General features: G+C 52.1%; 1 protein-coding gene across 1 annotated transcript; it reads right to left on the bottom strand.

The window, feature by feature from the left end:
* Positions 1–5,157: 5,157 nt before the first annotated feature.
* Alx3 (ALX homeobox 3) lies at positions 5,158–15,482 on the bottom strand. The gene is made up of 4 exons (XM_052730998.1): positions 15,186–15,482; positions 9,801–10,120; positions 6,567–6,695; positions 5,158–6,179 (listed from the first exon to the last, which is right to left on the bottom strand). Exons 1-4 carry the CDS (start codon positions 15,460–15,462, stop codon positions 5,871–5,873), a joined length of 1,035 nt encoding a protein of 344 aa, XP_052586958.1. The 5' UTR covers positions 15,463–15,482; the 3' UTR covers positions 5,158–5,870.
* Positions 15,483–20,496: the final 5,014 nt, after the last annotated feature.

The raw sequence follows: 20,496 nt of genomic DNA, 5'->3' as shown, positions 1-20,496 counted from the left end.
CGGCCTGCTGGGCCTCAGGCTGTGCTTTAATGTGGCAGTGTGGTTAGTAATAGTCAGGTGGGAAGGTCAGAACTCAAAGTCACATCGCTTTATGGGATGGAAAGGCCCCATGACTGGCTCTTTTCCCCTAAAGTGCCTGGCGAATCTGCTGCTGCTTGCTGGAACTTAGAGGAAGTACAGATGCTGAGATTTTGGTCTGGGAAGGTGGGTTTTCACATTCTTACTCCAACATGCATCTAGGTCTCTGAAATTGTTTAGCCTGAGGCGTTGACCAGCCCCGCTTCTCTTTGTAGACTTCCCCAGACTCTTTCTGCCTTACAGAAAATCACATGAGGCCATTGAGCCTGGGCACGTGAATCACTTCATGTTTAGATTCAGGCTGGGCCCCAAGGAAGGGAGCAAAACAGCTTCTCACAACTGTGGTGTGTTACTGACATGTTGGCCCTTAGAACCCAGGTCCTTGTATGTAAACGGCTTGGAGACAACCCAGTTTCTGGCTATCATCTCATCTGGGTGATGAGATGGACATAAAGGCACTCTGAAAATGGTTGAGTTACACAGAAGGGTCCAGTGTTCCTTACTGTACCAAGGGATGGATTACCCCAAGGCTTGTATCATTTCAAAGATTCACTTACTGCAGGCTAAACGGGGACCAGATGCACTGTGAAGTGTCTCGTGATTCACAGAACATCTGTCATAATAGTCCTGTTGATGGTTGCTCCTCTCTGTCAACTTGGCTGGGTTTAAAATCACCTAAGAAATGCACTTGAGGGTGTGTCTATGGGACATTTCTAGAGAGGTTTAGCTGAGGAGGGAAGCCTTATCCTGGATGTGGGTGCCACCATCACATAGTCCGAATAAAGAAGAGGGGGGGAAAGTGGACTGAGCACCACATCGTCCCTCTGTTTTCCTGACTGTGAACAGACAGCGTGTGACCAGCCACCTACAATCCTTTCACCATGCCTCCTCCACGATACCTGTGTCCCCTAAAACTATGAGCCAAAATAAACCCTTCTTGAAGTCGCCTTTGCCAGAAATGTTGTTGCCATAGCAACAAGAAAAGTAGCTAATGCACCATGAAAGGTAAATGCTGCCGGAAGCCCAGCTCTGAAGATGTGCAAACTGGCACAGAGCGGGTGAAGAACTTGCCCAAGGGCATCCGAACGTAAGGGAGAGAGCCAGGACTCAAACACAGTCTCTGCAGTATGCATGTCCTCCCCGCCCCCACCCTCTTAATCATTGCCATCCCTTGGCACTGGCTGCCACTGCTCAGTTGTTCATTTGTTTACCATACTTACTTGGTAGTGGCTCTGACTTGGGCCCCTAGCACAGAAGATTCATGGCAAACGTCCCTTGCTTTAGGCCTTAGTTGGGCCACCCAGGCTTAGCCTTGTTTTAGCTATTGGCTAACCCTGATGTTCCCTCACAGTGACTTGGGTTACTGCTGTGTTTTGGTTTGGTTTGGTTTGACACATTAGGTGTTGAATCCAGGGCCTTATACACACTAGGTAAGCACTCTGCCATTGAGATACATCCGCAGCACTCTCTACTTTTTATTTTGAGGTAAGGTCTCGATAAGTGTACACAGTACACAGTCCGGCCTTGAACTGACTTGTAACCCAGGCAGGCTTTGATCTTGTAATCCTCCTGCCTCAGCCTTCCAAATAATTGGAATTACAGGTCTGTGCCATTTGGTCCAGCCTCGAGCCTCAATTTATTTCTCTCCTGGTCTCAGAGGGCTCCTATGCTAGCGACCCGGCTGTACTTGTTGGGTTTATCTCTCTGGAGGCTCTCTTCCTGTCTGCTCTGTAATGAACTGATAACTTAATGGCACAGTAGCGGCTATCATCATTTGGCACTGGGCACAGTTAGCCTTAGACTGCTGCTCTCAAAAGGGGTTCACTCCCTTGGGAGTCAGACAGCCCTGACTTTTTTCCCCTTCTGAGATAAGGGTCTCACTGTGTGGAGGATCTCACCATGTAGTCCTGGTGGCCTGGAACTAACTTCATAGTTTGACTCTGCTTCCAAAGTACTGGATGAAAAGTGGGTGCTGCCACACCCACCTACCCTGTCTTTAATCCAAGCCTTGACCTTTACTCACCGAATATCCTTGAGCTAATGGGGCTCCAAGCCTCATTATCTGTAATGTTTGCCTTAGTGATAGCAGCTGTTGTAAAGACTGAATAGGGTAACAGGTAATGGAGTTCCATATACCTGGCTGACAAGGGACAACTATAAATAGGTAACCATTAACATTGCTGATACCCTTCTAATTCTGACCTGTGGATTTGCATATTCTTCCTGTATCTCCTAGAAAACAAGCCCTTTAAGGACAAAACCTCCTTCCATCTTCTGCTCTGGGCCAGTGCTGTGCTAGGGTTCTTGAAGGTCCAGGTGAAGAGGGTACCAGTCTACCCTTCCATCCAAAGGTCCCACCATGGGCTCGAGAGTCCGGGTCCATGCCTTCCTCCTGGACAAGAGACTGGGCTCGGGGACCCTACAGTAATGAAGTGGGAAGGGAGCCAAGGAGGCTGGGGTAAGGGTAAGTTATATGCTTCCTCAGCTGGGTCAGGAAAATGTCTACTCAGGTCCTGTCTAGGCTGGGTTCTGTTCCTGTCTGGGGCTGCAGAGTCTGCACTTTGGGTTGGTAATTCAGATTGATGTGTCCATGGCTGAGGAAGGTGGGGAAGGACAACTAAATACCTCTGATGGGAAACAGTCTCTACTGCTGACTGAGGTAGAAGTCTGGATGTAGTGGTATTTGCTCCACCCATGACCTTGGGCCTGGACTAATGTGTCATCTTGGCTAGGGCCCTGCAGTTCTTCTGTGGAGTTAATGCACTCACCACAACCAAGATTTAAAGATGGAATTTGTGACCCTCCTACCTTCGTTTCTTTGGATAGCCTCCTGGTGTGCATCGCCACAACTGGCATAAGCTTGAATCTGTGCTTGGCTCTCAGTGGGACCTAGGAGAGCCTCAGCAAAGACGGTACAAGAACTCTCTTGAAGCTGGGATTCCAGGTAGAACCACTTCCTTTTCCCCACCCAGGAGTGAGCAGAAACCCAGCCTGACCTTGGTAAACCGTAGACTCTAGCTGGGAGTCTCGGATCACCTCTAGAGTGAGCTTGGAGGCAGAGTATCTGGAGGCCTGGGGGCTGTGTCTTAAAGGCATGGAGGAGGAGGGGTGTATGGCTAATGGGAAGCAGGTGAGGGGCTGTCTGTGCCCCAGCCAGGGGACAGGCTGGCTGGGATGACCCAGTCAGTGGGAGGACCTGTCAGCTCACAGATAATCCCATGAGACAGGCTCCGGGGTGCCCATTCGTATTCATTATGTGTGAAGTGGGCGGTTGTAAAGTTAGCTTTCTCTTCATTTAGTTGTCACTGGACAGAAAAATATGAGCTGTGGGCAGATGCACCTGGATGGGAGCCAGTAGCCAGCATCCGGCCTCCCTGTGCCCTCCCCACAGTCCCTCCAAGTATTGCCCGTGGCCCCTAGAGTCTACCACTCTTGCTGACTTGAAATGTTATTTTCTTCTGTCTGGTCCCGTAGTCCGTATTTCAGCTTCCTTTGCTTGAGCTTCAGAGAGTCTACTTCTCTCCTTCCATCTTTCTTTCTAAACTTTCTAAACGAGGAGAAAAGAAGTGTGTGTTTCTTGACCATGTGCTGTCTCTGGCACAGCACAGTGCCCAGCATGGGGTAGGACTTCAACATCTTTCTGCATCTCTGGTCAGTACCATCCCACAGGCTGTGGTCCCAGACTGCAATAAGGAAAGCGAGCTGAGCAGCAGCACCCCTCTGTGCTTCCTGACTGTGAACACACACTCCCACTGCCATGCTTCCTCCCAGCAGAGTGTGAACTGTGCCATAGCCGGGTGGTGGTGGTACACACGTTTAATTCCAGCAGAGGCAGGCAGATCTCTGGGTTTGAGGCCAGACTGGTCTACAGAGCGAGTTCTGAGACAGCCAAGGCTACACAGAGAGACCTGTCTCTGAAACAAAACAACAAACCTGTGCCGTGAGCCAGAATAAGTCCTTCCTTCCTTAACTTGCTTTGGGATTTTTGTCTCAGCAAGAGAACTAGCTAACATAACAAAAACAGCTCTCTGGTTTTTGTAGGGCCTAAGGGCCAAAATGTCACTGACCATCCCTGACATTTCTAGTGAAGTGGTATGTACCCTGGAATCAGAAATGGGGACTTGAGCCCCGATCCCCTTACTGACCGGTAGGTAAAAGTCTAGGAGGCCCATCCATGAGTTACGGTAGCTCTGGATAGCCCTCTCTCTCGGCCAGTGTTGGAAGAAGGAAGTTACCAGAAGCTTTCTCTGGAAAAGGAAGAGAGAAGGAAGATACTCACTTCTATGGGGATACATGGCCACCTCATGGTAACTGTCTTGGCTAGGAAATTCAATCTGATGGAAGACTTGTTCCCTCCCTGGAAATAAGCACAGCATTGATGTGTCTTTGCGTGCTTGGCTTTTTCTGTGCCTAAAAGATGAGGCATGGGGTGGGGGATGGCTGAGCTGAGCTGAGTGGAATTCTTCTGAGCAATGTGGTTGTGTTTACTGGGAGGGTGGGAGGGCCAGGCCTGCTTTTTTCCTGCCTTCCAGGCTCCAGAGATAAGGCAGGGGATGAGGGATAGAATGGGTAATACTCTAAAACCACAAGAAAGAGTTCTGGCTTTTGTCTCTGCCCCACAGCTCAGACATGCTCTCTGGGGCATCTGGGAGAAGACAGCTGCCCCACCCCCAGCACTTGGGGTCCCGGCCCACAGGCACTCAAAACCTCCATAAGATCCCTGTCCTTCCATTCTCTCTGTGGTCAGTTCAACCACAAGCTTTCCTCAACTTTCTTACTCCTGTTCCTACCCCCAAATTTCCCTGCCAAATAAAGCCCTGTCACATTAGAGCCTCACAGGTCCTGCCAAAGCCACCTAGCTTCTGCAGGCATGGTATACATTGACCTTGAGGGTTCTGCCACTGACCCTGCACCTTTTATTAGAGGCCCCTGGATTCTTGCTGTCCCACAGGAGAGCTTGGCCCAGCCTAGATCATAGATACAGGTTAACCCTAAAGCAACTAAGGACCACACGCTGGGGATAGACAGCCACCTAGAATGAAAAACACCACTGTGTTTATTACTACGTGAAACAAAAGCATCTTTACAAAAATAGGGATCCGGGTCTCAGGGGCTCAGAGATTGGAAAAAAATCTGTTTTATTTTGATCAACATCCAATATGGTTTCTATGGCATAGCCCTGGCCCTGATCCCATGAAATTTAATGTTTGGTGAAATTTCTTCCCCCACTTGGAGAAAATGACTCCACAGTATCTTGGTAGACTGGGCACAGGGCAGAAAGGAGTGAGGGATGCTTGGAGCAGAGGAGACCCCCACCTTTTATTAAGCTGACCCTGGCCTTCTGGGTACTGTCAGCTCCAGGCGCTGAGCGAACGCCCCCTGGTGTTAGAAAGGCAGAAGCGAGGCCAGCCCTAAGTGCCACAGAGAGCCCCTCCCCGTTCCATTAGCATCCTCCTCCCAGGAGTTAGAAACCGTCTTGAGGAAACAGGGCATCGTCTGTCACCTTTTCTCTAGCCCAATTTGAACGAGGGGACCCAGTTTATAACTAAGAGTCGTTCTGCCTGCTTTGAAGTCTCTTTCTCCTAGGCAGCCCTACCTTATCTTAAGAGATAAGATCCTCTAGCCTGCTCCCTGAAGGAGGCTGAGGGTCCCAGCTCCTCTCCCAAGCTTCTGGAACCACCCGGGATACGGAGGCAAAAGGGTTTGCTGTCTGGTGTCCAGGTAGAGATGGGTGAGGAGCAGGCGAGAGCAGGAAGAGGAGCGGGCAGCTCAGTCTGTGTCCAGGTAACCCATCACGTGGTCCAGTTCAGCAGGCTGGGGGGCTCTTTGGGCTTCACCCTGAGCGAGACGAGGCTTGGAGACTTGTAGTCACCATCCGGAGAAGGCTCAAAGCTGTGCCCTCCCAGGGCAGGAGGAAAGCCATGGATGGAATAGATGCCAGGGTGGGCTGCTGGGGAGGCCGGCACTCCCATGAAGCCAGCCACATTTCCATGGGAATGGGAGTATGGAGACATGCACGGGGAAGGGATGCCCTCTGGAGACATGAGGCAGGGCCCCCCTGGGCTCCCAGACCCTGGACTGGGCCACAGGGAGTTCTGCAGCTGAAAAGAGAAGGAAAAAGGAGGGCTATGAGCTGCTTGCCCCAGAAGCTGCGTGCCTTACTCTGGCGGCTCTCTCCTTGTCCTTGAAACCTCAGAAGCTTTCTAGACATCTCCACTAGGTCCAGGGTCATCCCTCCTACTCCCCATACTGGCATCCAGGATGTCCCTACCATGGCTTCTCAGAACTATGCTTCCTTCTTTAATTCTCCCATGTTCTGTATGTATCAGAGTAGGCAATAGCCACGCTCTCAAGAGGAAGAAGTGATTTGCCCACATTACACAGCACCCAGATGCTGCAGCTCCCCCTCCCCCAGAGCACATGTTCTCACTGGCAACCCCCACAGGTCCAGGACAGGCCTCGTGGAAGGGAGGGACTAAAGGTCTCACCTGAGGATGGCTGTCAGTTCGGGGCAGCACAGAGATGTCATAGGCAGTGGTGAAAGGGTTCCGCCCCTCCTGCATCTTCCCATAACGCTCACGCTTCCGCCACTTGGCTCTGCGGTTCTGGAACCAGACCTGGGGACCATTGGGGAGGGTTAAGGGATGCCAGAGCAGCCCTGAGGACTGGAGCCTAATGGGTGAGGGTAATCACTGAGTCCTCTCCTGGGATCTAGAGCCAAGCTAGAAAATCCCAAGTGGTAGGAGCTTAGAAATCCTCACTGTTCCCAGGGCCAGTGGAGCCTGGGAGAGGCCCCATTCCAGAACAGTACTACTGGCCCCCAGGGCCCCCAGCATTCCCCAGACTGAGTCACTCTCTTCATCTCCAGCCTGGCTGGGTCTTGTCACAGTGTTTAGGGGAAGGGGGCTTGTGGGCTCAGGATACCTCCTAGGTGTGCCAGTATGTGGGCATTAGTCTGATTGATCCACCTTGTAGCATCCAATGAATCAAGGCATTCCTGTTCAGTTAAGGCACTCCTGTTCAGGTCATGGTCCTGTTTAATCCCTCAGTGGCTCCTTGGAATCCCTGACCTAGAGTCCAGTTCCTAGAAAGGCTCCTTAGGTCTCTACCCTCTCCAGAGTCTTAGGTCCTGGCAGACAACAGCACTTTGCTCTTCCTAGATGCTTCCCAAGCTCCCACCCACCTCTCTTTTTAAGATACCTGCTGTGGTTCCTTCCCACCAGTGAGTAAGTTTCCCCTTCCTGGACTATCCGTCTCTTCAACATAGCCTCCAGGTTGGGTTCTTCTAGAATGTTCTGACCTTTCTCAGTGTACTCGTCACATTTTGTGCCCATGCTCTCTTCGGGAGTCTACTTCTCGATTATTTATGAGTTCCTGGCAGGTGAGGGGTCCTGTGTCTTATACATATCTGAGCACCCATGTGATGAATATGGCATGTACCATTTGAATTGGTGGTATAGTTTGACTTCTTTCATTTAATGTCGTGTCCGCTATGAAATAGATGTTGGTAATATTGAAACCAAACCAAGGTGGGTGTAAGGACACACGCCTGGAATTCCAGAACTTGGAAGTGGAGGCTAGAGGATTAGGTGTTCAAGTCCAGCTTCAGTCACATACTGAGTTTGAACCCAGTCTAACATACGCGTAGCCCTGCCAAAATCTGAACCCAAAACCAAAGCCAAAATGAACCACACACAAACCATCACTGTTTTCTAGGGATCCATCTAGAAATAAAAATAGAAAAAGCTGTGTATGTGTGTACATGTGTGTAAAACTCCACTACCCTGTTTGGGATGAGGACATCCCTAGCCCTCATACATTCCTTTCTCCTTGGTCACCTCTACTCACATAGGCCAGCACCTTGATAACTAAGAGGCTGTGCATCCCCTATTCTCCTAGCTTCCAGGTTGTTGGGATGCCCGGGTAGGCCTGGCCAAGGTTAGGAGTGTCCACCGTGAATGCCCTTCTCTCTCCTTGCCCTCCTCTTTATTGGGAATTACTTTTCTGGCACCACCCACTTCCCCCTGGAGCCTCTCCACTGTGGACCTCTGCCTGGGCTTGGGACTTGTCTCTCCATTTGACACATGTGTGTTCTTAATTAGTCCTCTTCATGGGGTGGGGTTTATGGTGAGTATCATGGTCCTGTCAGAGAAGAACCTCCCTATTCTCCAGGCCCTTGGTGGTTTGGGAGTCCCATGACTACTCTTGTATTCTTCCAGGGTCCAAAAGGACGAGGAGCTAGGTCTGGTGGCACATGCCTATAGCGTGTGTTATTGACAGCACTCAGGAGGATCTTTAGTTTGAGGCCAGCCTGGGCTGTTAAATGACTCCGGGGACAGCCTAGGTTCTAGAGAGAGTGAGACCCTGTTTCAAAAACACCCCTCCCCAAAAAGTTAAAAGAAAAAGAAAAGGAGGAGGAAGAAGAAGGAGAGGGCCTAGGAGAGGAATGAGGGAGGTGCCCCCCCCCCCACTATGCATTTCCACAGGGAAAAGCAATTCAGACACCACCCCAACACAACATTCCAGAGCCTCCCTGTTCTGGACTTCCTTAGCTTATAAAATCTGGGGTTGTTCCCATAGCTTGGAGAACCTTGGCGGACAGTCATAGAAGACAGTTTTAGCTGCCACCGAGATGGGACAGGAAAGCATGGGGACACAGCAGAGGAGAGGAAACAGCTTTAGCCCCTCTCTGGTTTTGGAAAATCGGTGGTGCCGGCTTCGGTAGAGCGGCCTGTGGGGCCCCACAGTCTGTTAGAACTGCCCCCCACCTTAGCATCTTCTCAAGTCTCTGGAAGGGCCCCCATCCTGGGAGTGATAAACAAAGTTTCACTTCTCTTCCCTCACTGTAGGAGAGGCAGATGCCTCTGCCCAGGCGGTGACCTCACCTTTCTCTAGAACCCCAAACACACCTTCCAGGGTCTCCTTCTCTGGCACTGGGAAGCCTGTTCTAACTAAACCATGGATCAAAGCAAGGCCAAAAGTGACCAGTCTTCCTCTTAAGCCAGACTCTTAATGAAGGCCCTTCCCATCCCAGTCCTGCTAGTTAGTCGCCTCCATGTTCTCCATCACTTCCAACATCCACCCACCCTCTCTCCGGCTTCCCCATTGGCTGAGTTCCCCACCATGGGAAAAGGTGGTCATAGACAGGGGCCCTGAAGGTTGGTTTCTGTACAGAAGACCCGTTGGAGTAGCGAGGGGTTCCTGGTCAAGTCCTCCTAACTAGAAGCTGGTTGTTGGCTCACGATGAGTGTGACACATCCTTTGGTGACCTTCCCGCTCTTGCCAGCCACCTCAGAAGTAGCACTGATGTATGCTCAGCACTCACTTCTTCTATAATGCTGCCCAGCTGACGACCCTCAAAGATTCTCTGGCTTGCTACTGGTAATTCCTTTTCTAAAAGTGGGCAACAGAAACACCAAATCATCTGGCTAGCTCGTAAATAATAGAGGACTCCCATACAGATATTTGGACTCCAAGAGACCATCCGCAAATCTATGCCCAAGCCTTGACCCAATGATGTATTTCATCAGAAATAGAGAAGAGTCTGTAGTCACAGTAGCGCTGAGCGTGAAGGGTGAGCTCCAAAGGCCGGCCTCCAGGAGGACCTGGCCAGGCTGCCTCTCTGAGACACTAGTGCCCACCTCTCCTAGCTCGTCCTTGATCTGGTCCATGGCCTGAGTGGCTGTGGCGGCCAGAGAGTCTGGTGCCCACTATGGCCTCACCTGTACCCGGGCCTCAGTCAGGTCCGTGCGTAAAGCCAGCTGCTCCCGGGCATACACATCAGGGTAGTGGGTTTTCTGGAAGACTTTCTCCAGTTCTTCCAGCTGGAACGTGCTGAAGGTCGTGCGGTTTCGGCGCTTCTTGCTCTTGCTCTTGGCCAACTCCATGGAGTCAGGAAGTCCCGGGGAAAGAGGGACGACACGCAGGCTGGCCAGGCAGGGACCTGGGGAACCTTGTACATTAGAGGGCCCGTCTCTGGGACCCCCTCGGCAATCCACTGGCAGCTGGGGGAAGCTGGCGGCTTTGGAGGCCTTCTCCTCAGCTGCAATGGAAAACACAGAAAGGAGAATGGAAACCTAACAGGGGGTTTTGTGGGTGGAATAGAGGGAGGGGAAGAGCACTGAAGCTTTAGTCTCCTCCCCCTCCTCCCCCTCCTCCTCCTTCCCCTTGTCTTCCTCCTGGCAGCCACCCTCCCTGGGAGCCTGGCATTCAGAGGCCTGGCTGCTGAGCCTCCAGCTGGGGAGGGGGCCCTAGGGAACCATGTGCTCTGTGGTCTGGGCAGATCTTCTGGGGCCAGAGGGGGGTTCATTTCGGGGAAGTGCTCTGTGGTGGTGTCTCCCACAGGGTGTGGAGGTGCCAGGATTGGCGCCACAGCAGGGACTGCCACCCCCGGCAGGGCCAAGAGTGGGGGCAGGGGTTAAGGATGGGGTGGTTGACATCTCCCACCCCTTCTAGAGGGCTCCCTTGTTCTGGCTGTGCCGGCCTTGGTTCCCAGGCCCTCGGGCTCATGCCTCTGCTACCAGAGCCAGGCAGGCATGGACAGAGATGCATAGACCACCTCTGGCTGGTTTCCCTGCGCCTCATTCTTTGAAGTCCAAGTCTCACATTAATATTAATTTTCCCAACTCTGAGGTATGAAGAGCAAGCTGGGACAATGCTGATTCCATAGGAATTGCCTGCCTTCCTTCATCCCTAAGTTGTGATGTCAGGGCAAGAACTTAAGCTCCAGCTTAAGAAAGGTGGAGGCCAGGTAGGCTGTGCTTTGGAGGCGTTCTGAGAGGCCAGTACCACAGCTCCCTTTCCCCCATAACCCTCAACAATTTCTGCCCCTCCCACCTCAGGAGTTTCTGAATGCTTCCTCATCACCTCCATTAACAGGCAGCGCGGGAGGGCGCCATTGCAGGCTGGGAACAGTTCCCAGCAGCCTCACTCTGATATGCTCTCGCTCAGGAACCCCATATGACTGACCTGGCATGGTGAAAAATAGGTCACCACAATCACCCCCCACCCTCTCCCTCTGGAAAAGACCCCCAGCAGTGTCCCCATAAAGATCCCCCTCAACGGTCTGCTGGGATGGAAGCCATGACAAAGAGGATGCCACAAAGACGCCCTGCTGACTCAGAGGGCCCCTTCTTTGGCCCCAGGCCCATCTCCAATGGGGGCCTGGCCCTCAGGAGGCCTAGCTAGCTGGCACCAAGAAACAGTTTCTTCCTGGAGACTTAATGTCAAGATCATAGCTGTGAATGTGTGTGAAGAGGGGTACACTGAGTCAGACGAGTCCCTATCTGGAGGGCAACTTGGGTTAAACCCTTTTCAGCTGGAAAGTGGTCCATGACCCCCTCAGGACCACCTAGGCTGTGAAATAGGCTTCCCGTGTGTGTCCTGAAGACCTAGGACAGACACCCAAGGCCTGGCCTCTGGCAGCACCAGCGTGTAGAACAGTCTCCTCCATGACCCACAGGCAGCACAGGGAGGAATCTACTGCAGTCCTTACATTCTGCTCCCCATCGTCACGTTTGGCTAGGAAGGAGGAATCAAAGAACTCAACCTAAATCATAAGAAATTGTCAGTGGGCGTCAGGAGCTTGGAATGGGTCACCCTGGAGATATCAGGCCCTCAAAATGGCCTGGCAGGGAAGAGCCTTGGGGTCTTGGGTTCTCAGGGAGGGAAGGGTGGACTTCAGGCAGAAAAAGGGTTAGAGGAGCTCAGGGCAGGAGCTTAGAAGTACTGACTTCACTACACAGAGTTCCCCGAGGTCTTCTGCTTCCTTACCCCCAGTGTCTGTTCCCATAAGAGCCAGCTCACAGGAAATACTCTGATCTAGGGCCCGGTCACTTGCTTTCCTGATCTTGAGCCCATAAGCTTATAAAGTCAAGAGATCAAAACACAGCAGAGCAGCTCTCCCCTCCAAAAGAGGCTAAGCCTGCTGGCCTCTGTTCCTCTCTCATGCCTGCCCTCTCTACAGTCCTCTCCGAGTGACAGACAACTGCTTCCCCTCTTCATAACTGTTTCCCCAAAACCTTCCTGATCTAGCGGGAGGACTCCAGGGCCAGGGCCACTTTTCAGAGATCCCCAAGCAGCTTCCTGAATAGTCAAGCCTAAGGAGAGCAGAGACAGAAATGGGAGAAATGGAGAGTAGCCACCAGGAAGGGTGTCCAGGAGTAGAAGCTAGCAGTTTAAACTCTCTAGGGGAAGGTCGTTCCATTCCGTTAAGGAGGGTCCATTTGAGGTTTGAGCTATTATCAGTTACTATAGCACACTGTGGGTGGTCCAGAGAGAGTACTCAAGTTGGTTGTTGGTCACTGGGAGCCTGAAGCAAAGTGTAAGGAGTGTCCTGAGCCTGTACACCTGCAGGAATGCAACAGCACTCTGAATGAAAGCCAGGTGCAAGAACCGGGACCTTTACCGAACCAACAGGGGTCAGGATTCTTTATCTCTGACCTGGCCTTCAAACCTGTGCATCCCTGACCAGGGAGAAGCGCACCACAGCCCTACCACATGCTGTCTCAAGCCACCTCAAACTTGATTGGTGAGCAGCACCAATCCTGGCTGCTCCTAAGTCCAGATTGTGGCATCCACTGTTGTCACAGAATCAGCCTCCTGGCTTTCAGCGTTTACGGCCGCCTTGCTCTAAGGTGAGCTCGTTTTCTGTCGTCATGCTAGGGTCTCTAAATGAGTCATAGTAGTCTCTGAAGCCTGGGCTTCCTCAGATCTGACCATAATAAGCGCCAAGCTCCGGGACATCAGCGAGGCAGTGGTGTTCTCCTCAGAGGTTCTTAGCCAAGGACTTAAATTCTCCCCGATCGGCCGGGTCTTAGGGCTGTGGATCTCAACTGAAGCAGGTGGGTAGAACTCCAACAGGAATCGTTTCCAGAGGATTCGTTCCCAGGTCAGAGAGCCATGCTTAGGGACAAACTGGCAGCCCTGGAGGAACCGGAAGGAACCATCCCGGCACACACAGGTATTACCCGAGGAGGGTGCATGGGTGGCTGGAAAGGATGAAACGAGGCCCGCGTCAGGAGAAGGGCAGGGCGCTTTCTGCAAAGTGCGGCCAGAGGCAGCCGGGATGCAGACGCCGCCGGGTTGAGGAGAAGAGATGTGAGCCAGGCTCGGAGCGCAACAACTGGGTCTCAGCAAAGACTAGCCAACGCGCCTCCGAGACTGATAGTTTAAAGATAGGGACATTGGTGTGTGTGTGTGGGGGGGGGGGGGGGGGGGGGGGGTTGGGGGTCACCTTTACTAAGGATCCACGTACAACCAAGACCAGAACTGCGGAGTTTCAGTCAGGGAGTTGAGAGGGAGCAGTGGCCAGGATCCCAGCCCAGGCTCGAGCTCGCTCGGCTGCGCCTCCTTTGCGTTTGGCCTGTCCCCGGCACAACCCAAATCATTAATTTTCCTATCTCATTTGTTCCTATTTGGTGTGCGCTATCCCTTTAGGAAGTACCCTCTTCTTTCGTTTGTTCTGTTCTCTCTCTCTCTTTTTCTTCCTCATTTACCCGCTTCGTTCGATCTGCTGTTTGCTCTTTTCCATTCACTCCCTTCCGTTCTTCTGTCCGCCCCACCGATTGACTTCCCCTGTTACCTTTGTTCTTCAACCTCTAATTCGTTGTTTTGTTCAACGTCCTCATCTCCCTTTGGGTTGTTGCTTTCTTTCTTTTCTTTTGTTAACTTTCTTTTACTTTTTTTTTTCTTTCTTTCTTTCGTTCGTTGCGAGAACAGACTCGCTGCCGCTGCTTTTCGACAGGCGCCCAACCCCTTGGCTGTCCAGGACCCCGAACTGTAGGTGCAGGATGCTGTGCAGCGGCCGGGATGCTGGACTGTGGGGTGGGTGCTGCCGGGTGCGACACCGACCCAAGCGGGTACCTGTCCCTGGCGGTGCTCTGGCCGCTGCGCGGATGCCGCCGTCTGGCAGGGATCAGAGGAGCCAGGCCAACTGCTTCTCATTAAGTCCCAACTGTGGTTTTTATCAGGAGAGCCTCTTTCAAAGGGCATTAGACGCGAAGCTCCGCGGACTTGCTCATTTCCTCCGGTGACCCCAACACACCTCCCAGGCCTCCCCTGCACACTCCCACCACCCTGACCGGACGAAGGCCGGAGCTGCTAGCTGCCCAGCCACTCCGAGGAGGCCGGTGAGGCGCAGGCGATTGCCGCATGGGCGGATCTCCAGAGATCCAGCTCTGAGTCTGGGCCGCGAAATGTGGCAGCATACAAGGGGTGGGCGTGGGCGCCGAGGCTCCCGTGGGTCAGCGGGTATAATGGGCGGCAAACTAGTCTTGCCCAGGCCCGGCCATTCAGGCACGTTCTCAGATAATGGCACGGGCTACCCGCTTTAGCACACAGGGCACTGTCCCCGGAGCGGGAGGCGCCTTGGGGTTTAGGACTGTCCAAGGCCGCTTCCGACGGCTCAGAGGTGGCGATTCGGTGCCGGGATGCCAACTACCAGGAGGGCGGCCATCCCCGTGCGGGGAGGCCAGGTTAGTCTGAGGAACAAGAGCATAATTATTCGATTTTGACACCGGTCCCAGGCACCGAAGTGCATCAGCCACCGCTAATCCGCGGAGCGTCTAACGGCCACGGCGGCACCCTTTCCTGAAGAGGCTGGGCCCGACTTGGAGAGCTGGGTAAGTCCAGGCCGCAGCCCTTCGCTGAGTCCAGCTTGGCCACTAAGTCGAGACACAGCCTCTGCGCCCTCATCGGACGCCAGACACAAAAGCCGAGCTCTTCTCTCCCAGCGTCGAGGCCCAGTTAGGCTCCCGGGCCCTCGATCCAGTCCTCACTTCTGGGTCGGTGGCAGCAGAGGCCCGGCTCCAGATGAGCATGATTTCTCCTTTCAGGTTCTGTCGCCTTCGGGGCCGGAATGGGCCCAAGATCGTGACCACTCAACCCTCCTTTGACCTCCTGCCTCCCGTTGCCGCCGCGCCGGGGACACGACTGTGCGGTCCCCACCGCACTGGCCTTGCCTGCCCTGGCCGGTGGCGAACAAGAGAGGGAACCGTGGGAAATGAGAGACGGGCCCAAGGTTGGGAAGCAGGAAAGCGGGAGAGGGGGTCGGGGAGACGAGGAGGAACCGGGGGAAGGGAACGACACGGGGTCGGGCTGCGCGTTACCTTCCGCGGGGCCCTCGTAGAAGTGGCCGCCGTTGAGCACCGGGCCCGGCCCGAGGTCCTGCAGGTACTTGGCGGGCGGCTTGGCGGGCTCTGGGAGGTACGGTTCCAGGGGCCCGCAGGCCGGGAAGCGGCTTAGCCGCGGGCCGCGGGGTGGCGCGGGGTGCAGGTGAGGCGCGGCGTCGGGAGTCCCCTGGGCGCCTGGAGGCTCGTCCCCCGCGGCCGCGTAGGGACCCGCTGCCGGCCCCACCGCGAAAGGCGCGCAGCGCTCAGGGTCCATGCCGGCTCCGGGCGCACAGGCCGCCGGGGCTCCGGGGCTCCCGCTACCCGCGCGGCCTGTGAGCGCCTGCCAAGGGGGAGGGACCTGGGCTCGGGGGCGCGGAGCCCCCGGGAGCGGCGCGCGCCGCGGGGGGTGGGGGGCAGGAGAGGGGGCCGCGCCTCTGACTTAATGCTGGAACTATCCACGTCACGTGCGGCCCCGCGCGGGTTAACCCCTCGGAGCCCAGGAACCCCCTGATTCACCCCGAGCCGATATCACAAGCAGTTGGAAGAGAGGAAGAGGAAGGCTGCTTCCTTTCGAGGGCAGGATCCCCTTTGTCTACCAGTTCGGGTGAGTCCTTGGCTCTGAGCTGCACCCTGAGTCCTGATATCCATCGTAGTGGCTCTTGTCCCTGGAGAGGTGAGGCAGTGTGGGTAAACGCCCTCCTCCAACATACTCTCTGAGGCCTGATCTGACCTCGTCCGCCTGAGAGGAGAGCCCCCTACAGTGGTTGAGCTACAGGTCTCCTGGCTTTTTTTGCTGGTAGCAGGAGGAAAAAAGCAAGCACACCTCTCTTAGACACTTGTTTTGCACAGGCATATCAGTGATTGGACACTGTGGAAACAGCTCTAAGCTAAGCGGGGGCTTGGGAAGCTTGGGCCTGGATACTATCATTAATTTGCTGTGGTGCCTTGAACCCATCACTTAGTGTTTTCATCTGACTGTGGAGGTCCTTCTATATATTAGTGGTGAGTTCCAAAGCCAGGCAGGCCAGAGCCAACAGGTTCCCAGGACATCACGGGGGTCTGCCCAGGTAGCTGTTGAGTCAGGTATGGAAAAAGTAGAAGGGTCATTGTCCTTCTGAGCAGCATGAAATGCCTTTCAGAGTGTCCAGGGACCCACTGCAAAGGGACTATTTCAGACCTGCTATTTTGGACATAGTGAGGGTAGGATGCGAGGTGAAGTGAGTCTCCCCAGCCCAAAGGAAACCTGGGATTAGGGTATAGTTTTAGCTTTTCTGAAATAGAACAGCCCTTGCTGTACCTAAGATTTGGGAAGAAATGCCAGAGGTCCTTCGGATCCTAGTTTAAAGATTCCTTAGGTCTGGGTTAAACCATTTATAGTTTTAGTGCCCCTGGAGATTAGCGAGAGGGGTAGGGAGTCAAACGTCATTTGTATTTCATTTGAATTCTCAATTTTTAAAGGAATCCAAGAGGCCTGGTGTGAACACCTCCCTCTTCCGTTGGAGGCTTAGAGGGGGTTTCTTGGCTGTCCTCAGCCAGAGTTGGGCTGTAAATCAAGGCCAAACAGGAACCAGAAGCCTTGCGTCTCACAAGGAGTCATTAAGCCATTATTAAACATACCGTAACTTCTCTGAAGCCTTATTGGCTTAAACACCACATTGGAGGCATTATGGCCATTAGGGCCCCTAATCACAGACTGCAGGCTGGGCAGAGATGGGAGCACCTGGGGCTGGTATTTCCAGCTAGGGAAGCTTGGCTCCAAATGATGTTTTCCCTCTGCCTGTACCAGAGGGGAGGCCACTGGATCTCAGCTGTGGACACCGTTGAATTGATTACTAATAAAAGTTCTCAATACTTGTCAATTGGATATTGTTGACTATCTAGGAGATTGTACCATTTCAGGACATCTAATCAACAAAGTTACCAAGCACCTTAATTTGGAGGACGAAAGTGTGACACAAGAAAAATGTCACTACCAAATTAAACAAGGCAGCCTGGATTAAACGCTGAGCCGTTTGCCTCAGTTTTCTTGTCATAAAAATGGGCCACACACATATGGACATGGGGTATTTGAGAAACACTTGTGTTTTGCTATACTGTGTTAATTTACTGACAATAATGATTTCTCAAGAAAATGGGAACCCAGATTTCAGGGTTCTATCACTGAATCTGTGGAAGTCTCCTGACTCCAGATGGAATGGCCCTGGCACGGGAGCTGAACGATGGATTCTGTTGCCCTTCCCAGCCCTAGAGATTCCTCCTGACATTCCTTCACTCTGCACAGAGACCATTTCCATGCTGTAATGGTGTTACTAACTGAACTAAGGAGATAGGAGGGCCCAGATGACAGCTGAGGTTGGTGAAGTTACCTCTTCTGGAAGGGTTTTCTCCCAGAACTGTGGAGAACAAGAAGCCTGGAGGAGCCTCTCCTGCTCCCCTTAAATCACTGATCCAAATGCAGGCCTTTGTCTCCAGTTGAGAGCAGTCTGGTGAAGCAGGTGCATAGATAACACAGGAGAACTTCCAAGGTCTTATTTTTCCTTCCTAGGTGGCCTGAGAGTTGGGGAGCATTGGGAGACCCAGGAGCCCTCACTTCATAGCTGTGTGCATGGACACAGTGTGCTGGACTTAGCTCAGATAGCCAGCATACACGGATTTATGTATGTTCACAACAACCCATGAAGTGGGCACAATTATTAGACCACCTTTACACAGTAAGAGAGCCGATTGTTCAAGGTGGGCAGAACCAGTTAGGATTAGAACCAGAATTTGCTCTCAGATCCATTCTTCCCACCCTACAAGCTCTCTATTCTTTTTTTTTTTTTTTTTTTTTTTTTTCCGAGACAGGGTTTCTCTGTGTAGCTTTGCGCCTTTTCCTGGAACTCGGGAGGCAGAGCCAGGCGGATCTCTGTGAGTTCGGGGCTCTCTATTCTTTTTCAGCTAACAAAATAAGGTAGAAATCATTTCTTATACATTCTGTTTTCCCCATGGAAAAGCTGGAGCTTGTTCCCCAAAGGGAAGTTGAGACCAGATGGGGACAGAGTTAGTTTGAACTGAGCTGTCCCAGTGACTTCAGGAACACCAATTGGCACCCAGCTATGGTGGCCAGAAAAGGCAAGGGAGCAGGAAGGGGATGGCTTCTTTTAAATGGAGACCAAATGGAACAGGTCTAACACCTGAGTGGTTTTAAGACTAATTTGGATGTGGGGCAGAGTTTTAAGAGGATTCATGAATTTATTATTCACGCTGTTTAATAACCATTGAATTAATAGCATTTCTCACTGATCCATTCTCAACAAAGAGATGAGCCCATAAATGATCCAGAGACTTCTAGGTCCTTAATTAAAAAACAACAAACAACAACAACAACAAAAAAAAACTTTATTAAAAAAATTCTCCACTTGCCAAGTAGGACAAGTTTTAAAATGGAAATGATACTTTTATTGATGATTGTTGAGTTACTTCATCTCCCAGGAGGGTCTGCTGGTGACAGTTAGGAGACAAAAGGTATCCTTGCTTGCATGGGGCTTAGGCTTTGTTGAAGTGAAGAGGGTCAGTGGTGTTAAGCACACCATCTCTTGGATGTGAATTAGTGGGGGTCAGTCCTGGCTCCTAGCTCAAGTATAAGGTCAGCTCTGTGATTAGGAAAACAACAGTTCCAGCTACCTTTCCCCTTTATTTTCTCCATCCCTCTGTCTCTACCCCATGAAGTGGAATATCCTTCTGTGATAACCAAAAGGAGCCAGAACAACGGTACCAATGGAACCTCACATTTGAGATTTTCTTAATAAATACAAAACTGCCTTCCAGTTGCTTGTTTTTCCCTTGGAAGGGAAGATAGTCAGCATTGCCCTTGTTCTGTTTAGACACTGAAATCCTAAATTGATCCTTACGAAAATGCCGGGTTTGGGAGCCCAAGTGGATTGTTTCTCATTAGCTACATTCTTCCTGGAAGGTCAGGCTATGGAATGGTAAATAAACCTAAAGATCCGGTGTTCCTCGCCCATGGATGATATTTTTAAGAAAGGTTTGTATTGTGGGAACCAGGGTCCTTGACTAGGTTTTTAACAATGTAGGCTGGATCCTATGCTTTATAGGGTGAAATTTCTGGCGAGTTTAAGGACTGTTTTCCCTTCTCTATCAATTTAATGTGTTTGATTGAAAAGCCCCTTAACCTCTCCATACCTAAGTTTCTATACTACAAAAGTGTGAGGAATGATTCTGTAGTCAGCTTTCCTGGACTGAGAGAGCTAGTGTTTATACAGATGTTTCTTGAGCCTAGATCTACCTTTGAACGAGTACACACACACACACACACACACACACACACACACACACACACACACAGGCCTCTATCTATCTCACCAGGGTTAGGTGGATGAGAGGAGGGAAGCAGAAGTAGAAGGATGGCTGTAGTGTGACTGTGTTGGAGGACCTGAGATAGTACTGCTGACTTGCTTTTATTGTGTGTGAAAAATAAATGAATTCTCTAGCAAGTGCCCCATGTGGACCATGTTGCCACGTTGTGGAGGAGTTTTATGAACTCATTCTTGGTATAAAGGAGAAATGGGCAATAGTAGACTTTGGGGGAAGTTCTAACACCTTGATTAATCGTATGCAATGATGTGTGTTCATCAAACATTTGTGCAATGCCTGCCACATGGCCGAGATCGGGACTGCACAGAGGATCGGGCCAGAGACAGTACCACTTATATCCAGGGCCTTTCCAGATGGTTAGGAGAAGGATGCAAAGCTTTATCTCACAGAATAGGATTGTGCTCAGGAAGCTGTGAGGGACTCACAAGATAGATGCCTAACTCAGTAACGGGGACAGCAGGGGACAGGTGGTCGTGAGGTACTACTCTAAGGTTGAATCTAGAAGGTAGAGTGGGGGGTTGCCTAAGTAAAGGTGAATGGAGGGGCAGGAAGAGAGGGTATCCCAGAAAGAGTAGCTCCCAGGTGAGAGAGGAGGCCATTTGGCGGGAACTCAGACATGGTGAATATTGCTGGACCTAGGCTGGAGGAGGAGGAGGAGTCCACAGAATCTAGAGACATTCCAGAGAGCAGGAGGTTGGTTCCAGGGGCATCAGCTTAGTCTCTAGCTTCAAACACTCTCTTCACCCACAGGAGGGGAAAAGGAGAAAGCTCCAGTCCTTAGGAATTCAGTCTACTCCAAGAGGAGGTCCCCCAAGACCAGCACCCAGCCCAGCAGGCACACATTAAGTCAGCAGAGAAACAGCAATGATAAGAAGGCTGAGACCAGAGAGCCAGAAAACACACTCACAATGGAAGCCTTGAAGTGGAGAGATGA

The sequence above is a fragment of the Peromyscus californicus genome, unplaced genomic scaffold (genome assembly GCF_007827085.1).
Source record: "Peromyscus californicus insignis strain IS unplaced genomic scaffold, ASM782708v3 Scaffold_9__1_contigs__length_137607984, whole genome shotgun sequence".
NCBI classification, from domain to species: domain Eukaryota; kingdom Metazoa; phylum Chordata; class Mammalia; order Rodentia; family Cricetidae; genus Peromyscus; species Peromyscus californicus.
The sequence above is the reverse complement of the archived record's forward strand: the minus strand, read 5'-3'. Positions and strand labels throughout refer to the sequence as shown.